The sequence below is a fragment of the Ursus americanus genome, chromosome X (genome assembly GCF_024610735.1).
Source record: "Ursus americanus isolate L20-20 chromosome X, mUrsAme1.1.p, whole genome shotgun sequence".
NCBI classification, from domain to species: Eukaryota; Metazoa; Chordata; class Mammalia; order Carnivora; family Ursidae; genus Ursus; species Ursus americanus.
Window position 1 is genome coordinate 93,992,907 of NC_142164.1, and position 5,240 is coordinate 93,998,146.

A 5,240-nucleotide genomic window follows, 5' to 3' on the forward strand; every position below is an offset into this window, starting at 1 on the left:
AAACAAACTAAAACTTTGGCAGGTTTTCTGGTGAATTCCTTAAAGAATTCTCCACACAAGCATAGTTTCATTTTTGGTCTCCTTTCTCATAAATATTATAAATAATCCTTAAATCTAGCCAGAATATCACAGGCACTTCTAAAACAGATCTAAAGTAGCTATTTTGCCTGCTGTAATGTGTACTGATTCTGCTGATTTTGTCATGATCTCAGGGTCATGGGATCGAGCCCTGCATTGGGCTCTGTGCTCAGCACAGAGTCTGCTTGAGTTTCTCTCCCTCTGCCCCTGTCCCCCCATCCATACATACTCTAAAATTAATAAATTTTTTTTAAAAAAAGAAATTGAGACTTGAATGTACTTATAAAGCAAAAAATGAAGAAATATCTATACTGGCTTTTTTCCTTAGTTGTTTACAGTCACAGCAAACCTAAGTGTGACATGTTTAAGAGCAACATAATTAAATTCTGTGGGTTTGTCATCTCATCACTTCTAAAGATAAAATGTACTTGTTCTCTTCTTTGTGGTATCAGCTCTGAGTAGATGAAAGGAAAATTAAAAGAGGATTGTTAAAGAGCTGAGTCAAAGAGGAGAATGGAGGGCAAGGGGAAGAGGCAACTACTGCCTCTCTATACCCCTTTAAGCCTAATGGTGAGAATACTGGCTTTTCACAGTTGCTAGCCTCAGGGCACTTCATCATCTCTTTGTTTCCTTTCATTCTTTACACACTTTTAGTAAATAGTCTCTTCATTAAACTCTATTCCATCACCCTTTTCAAGTCTGCCGTCATTTTTTGCCCAGGATCCTAACTGATATTTTGGTAGTGGAAAATGGGAGAAACTAATGGTAGTATTAAGGGTTGGGATAAACTGCTGGGAAGAGAGATAGGAAGACAAAGTTTTTAAAGCTTTTTACAGCATTCTATGAATGTAATGACTTTTTTATGTGACTCTAATAAATTCTTAACTTGCTTAATTATTTTGGTTGTGTTCCTGTGTCTTTGCATGCACATCTAAGATGAGACAGGGCTATGAGATGTCTGGGATTTGCATGACTAGATAAGACTACTAGGCTCTATCTGGATTGATTATATATTCAGACATTTCTCTCATGGAATTAGGAACATCCCACCCCAGTGTACCCGCTAAGTTTCTTTTGAAATTCAGCGATCGATTATGGTGTGAAATTTGGTTTTGCTCTCAGATAGGACAATATTGTTTGATTTTTTAATATTTTCTTTTATTTTGGAACAGAAATTGAGGAAAGTCCAATCATTCCTTCAGGAACCAATGCTTCAGTTCAGATTGTTACACTGGGATTCAATTTTAGATTAGATTCAGATTGTTATATTTAACAGATAGGACAATATTGCTGTCAGATAGGACAATATTTTTTTTTTTATTCTGGAACAGAAATTGGGGAAAGTCAATCATTCCTTCAGAAACTAATAATTCAGTTCAGATTGTTATATCAGGATTCAATATTAGATTAGATTCAGATTGTTATATTTAAGAATAACTCCAAAAGTGGACATTAGGAAGGTCACTATGTTTGTTCATCACGATAGCAGCTTATATAGCTGAGAATTCAGATCTCAATTAGAGTTTTCTCTTTCACCAGAATCTACTGCTTTTCTACGACAAATAGGACAGGTAGAGTTCTCCGACAGCCAGCGATCGATACAGTGGACGTGAAATTCATGGGAGCAAGGTAGGATGTGAAGTCTGTTGCCTTCTGTGTACTCTGTGATGCAAATACTACAGGCTTTTAATGCACCACTTTTACCAAAAGATCTTATAGGCAAGTTGTCAATTTGTGCTTTGGTGAGTCCTGTAGGTTGGTCATGATGGTCTTCATTCAAGAGGAAAAAATGGTCCAAATTAAGGGAGGTCCAAGAGTCACTTTCTTCAAATATTATTGGGCTCATAGGTCTACTTTCTCGCCTGGTTTCTGATGGTGAGCCTGATGGTAAGCTTATTTCATTACTGCCTTCAAACATCAGTGATCTAATTTCTGAATTTTCATCACTGGAGCTGGAACTGGAAATAGGACTAGAATTGAAACTAGATATGTAGCTGGAATTTGTACTGGAAATCAATGGAAAATTTGAATGGAAATCAGAACTAGGATTTGAATTGGAACCAGAACTAGTCCTACCACCAGAACCATCTCTCTCATCTGGTGACTCTGCCCTTTCTGTGCTTTGACTTGAGAGTGAGATACTGTCTACTACATCACTGTCACTGTCCATAAGGTCACTTGAGTCACTGAATCTTGTCACTGTCTGTGTAAATGTGCTCTGAATTGTAATAGATGTTGTATCATTTAAATCAGTATTTAAAAGTCTGTGAATGGGAATTCCGGTGGTACTGACATAAGCATCTGTCTGCTCATAATATGAAAACATATGCCTAAGTTCTTCTTGTTCACTGTCTAAAGTGACAGTGTTGTATGGTGTCTCATATGTTAATGGAGTTGTGCTAGCTATGCTATCAGTGTGAGAATATGCCTCAAGATGAACTTGTCCTACTTCAAGATTGAACAGTATAGTTGAACTTATCTGTTCCAATTCCCAAGATTCACCATCACTGGTTGTGTCTGAAGAACTTTCTTCTTGAACAGTAATCCTTGTTCCAGAAGTTGAAAAAAGACCCCTATTTTGCTGCTCGGGTCCAGTTATTTCCTGTCTTGATGTTTCTTCGTGCTGAATTCTAGAAAATAATTCAGTCTCCTCTACCAGAAGCTGCTCAAAAGTCTCAGGTGCTATATTCTGATGAAATCTTAGTAAAAGTTCACTCAGTGAATTTGGAGCTGAACTACTTTCAGTTCTTGCTCTGGTTCTCCGATGCTCTGGGCTCCTGCTTCTTGGTCTTCGCTGACCTCTGGTAACTGGGACTTCTATTACTGCTTCAGTTGTACTTTGTTCTGGTGTAGATGGTCTAATAAATGATTCAGATTGTGAATTTTCCACTTGCCTTTGGATATTTTCCATATTGTCTCCTCTGGGAAGTCTTGTGGATGGTACATATTCGTTCTCTGGATTTGGGCTCCCGTTATTAACATTAAAATTCATTTCTAAACCAAATCTGGAATTATCGCTATTTGAATTAATCTGGCTCAGTTCTTCCCAAGACTGGTTTTCTGTTTGCCCACTTGTCGCATTTTCAGTTTGTCCGAAAGAGTTAACCGAATCTAATAGAGAGTCACCACTAGGTGTATTGTCAGAAGAATCTCCTCCACCTGTTAACAAAAAAAAAAAAAAGTGGGGGCAGAAAGGAACTACCAAAATTAGAACCATCATAAAATAGCACTCTGAAACCTTGTTTCAAAAGCAAACAAAAAATTAGAACTTTAATACTCAGATGTTTTAAACATTTCACATTTATAGAGTTAATATTTTGTAAGCTGCATTTTCTAGATTTACAAGTAAAGGCAGGAAAGTTTGAGTTCCTTCTGAAAAGAGCTAGCTAATCCTAGATAAATTTAGAGAATTTTTTTTTTAAAAGATATCTGGAGGAAGTCTGTTTTCATTATTTCATCATATACATGGCCTTGTGTACCACCATGGAAGGACAGTCAAGAGACTACATTTTTTCACTCCACTGTCAAAACATTAATGCAATTAAACAAAGTTTAGGTACAGTGCTAGTATTTTAGTTCAGTTTACATAACTGCCTAATTCTCATTAGCCAACAACATTATTTCTTCTAGGCTCTTAAGTGCTTATGGTAATATATAAAGTTATTTTAAAATATAAGACTATTGTAGGCATTGTCCAAATTTAAATAAAGTTTATAGGTTTAAAAGTTTTTGAATATTTCTTAATATTACCAAGATTTTGAGTTGACGTGAAATTGAAGGTCAGATCAAATAAATAGACTGAACCTAGCATGTGTATATGAGGCCGTACTTAAGAACCAAACTATTATATGTTGTCTTCATTCGATAATAAAATTCTCTACTTCACACTAGGAGAGAAGCACCAGACCTGATCAGAGTAGGATTTCTCAACCTTAGCACTGTTAACATTTTGGTGCTGGATGATTCTTAGTTCTGGGGAGCTATCCTATGCATTGTGAGGTGTTTGGCAGTACTCTTGGCCTCTGCCCACTATTTGCCAGTAACACCCACTCAACATTTTTGACAACCAAAGATATCTCCAGACATTGTCAAATGTCCCTTGGGGAGTGGGGGCGAAATTACCCCCAGTTAAATGGAGTATATAATATTTTTTGTTGGTAAAGAAGTCCATGTCTTTGTACAAAAAAATAATTCAGGAAGTAGGAGGAACTTTTGGTTGAGGTAGAAAACCAAGAAAAATATCAATAGGCTATTTCACACTGTTGCCCAATTAAAGTAACCCAAATGTGAATTGGGGGAAAAAACATATCTGGACATTCTCACCAAAAATCAAGTAAATACCAGTTCTTTTTAATGAGAAGTTACTTAGCGCCAAATTAATGTGTGCCACTTCTGTATCATCTTTGGCTGACACTACTATGAAGTGACTTACCCATCCCATTCTATTCTCCCTAAAACTGAAATATACCTGTATTTTCATCTGAATTTTGCCGTGGGTTGTCTTTAATCCGTTGAAGTCTCCTCAGCAACTCTTCTAATGTAGTTTCACCTGGGATGCCTAGAAAATTGTTATCCCTCATAAGCTTGTAATCTTCTTCACTCAGGTTATTTACAAATCGATAGAAATCTTCTTCCCGGACCAATCGGTCCATCTGACTTCTGCGCCGAGCCGCAGATTCATCTTCATCGTTGTAACCTGAATTTTCCATCTTGATGAACAAGTGGAAAGATACCTGACTTTTATGACATGGTGTTGAAAAACAATAACTGGGTCTTAATTTATGTATGAGTGTATATATAATAAATGAAATACAATAACTGGATTCTCTTCCTGCTTCGGTTGGAGTGTCAGGACCCGACGCGGTTGGATCTGCCTCCGCGTAGGTTTCTCCTGCCTTCCTGACCGCGGTTCTGCAGCTTCTGATGAGTCCTTAGTTAAGAACCGCCTTTATCTGAGAGCTTGCTAGGCACCGTTGCCTAGGTATCCATTATCCTCCTTATTGTTACCAACTAGGGACTATATTCAAGGTAGGTTTCACTTCATTCAAAACCAGCAAATACTGCCGAGGCTCATTGTGTGCCAAGCACTGTCCTTCACCGCCTTTTACCTGCATGAGCCTATTGTCCGGTTTTCAGGAGTCTTTTCCAGGCTCTGCTGTGCT

General features: G+C 37.5%; 1 protein-coding gene across 1 annotated transcript; it reads right to left on the minus strand.

Annotated features, from left to right (window-relative positions):
* Window positions 1-1,591: 1,591 nt before the first annotated feature.
* Window positions 1,592-4,787, minus strand: LOC148106986 (E3 ubiquitin-protein ligase RLIM-like). The gene is made up of 2 exons (XM_087859781.1): window positions 4,547-4,787; window positions 1,592-3,237 (listed from the first exon to the last, which is right to left on the minus strand). The coding sequence occupies exons 1-2, from the start codon at window positions 4,785-4,787 to the stop codon at window positions 1,592-1,594; spliced, it is 1,887 nt and encodes a 628-aa protein (XP_087715907.1).
* Between the last annotated feature and the right edge of the window lie 453 nt (window positions 4,788-5,240).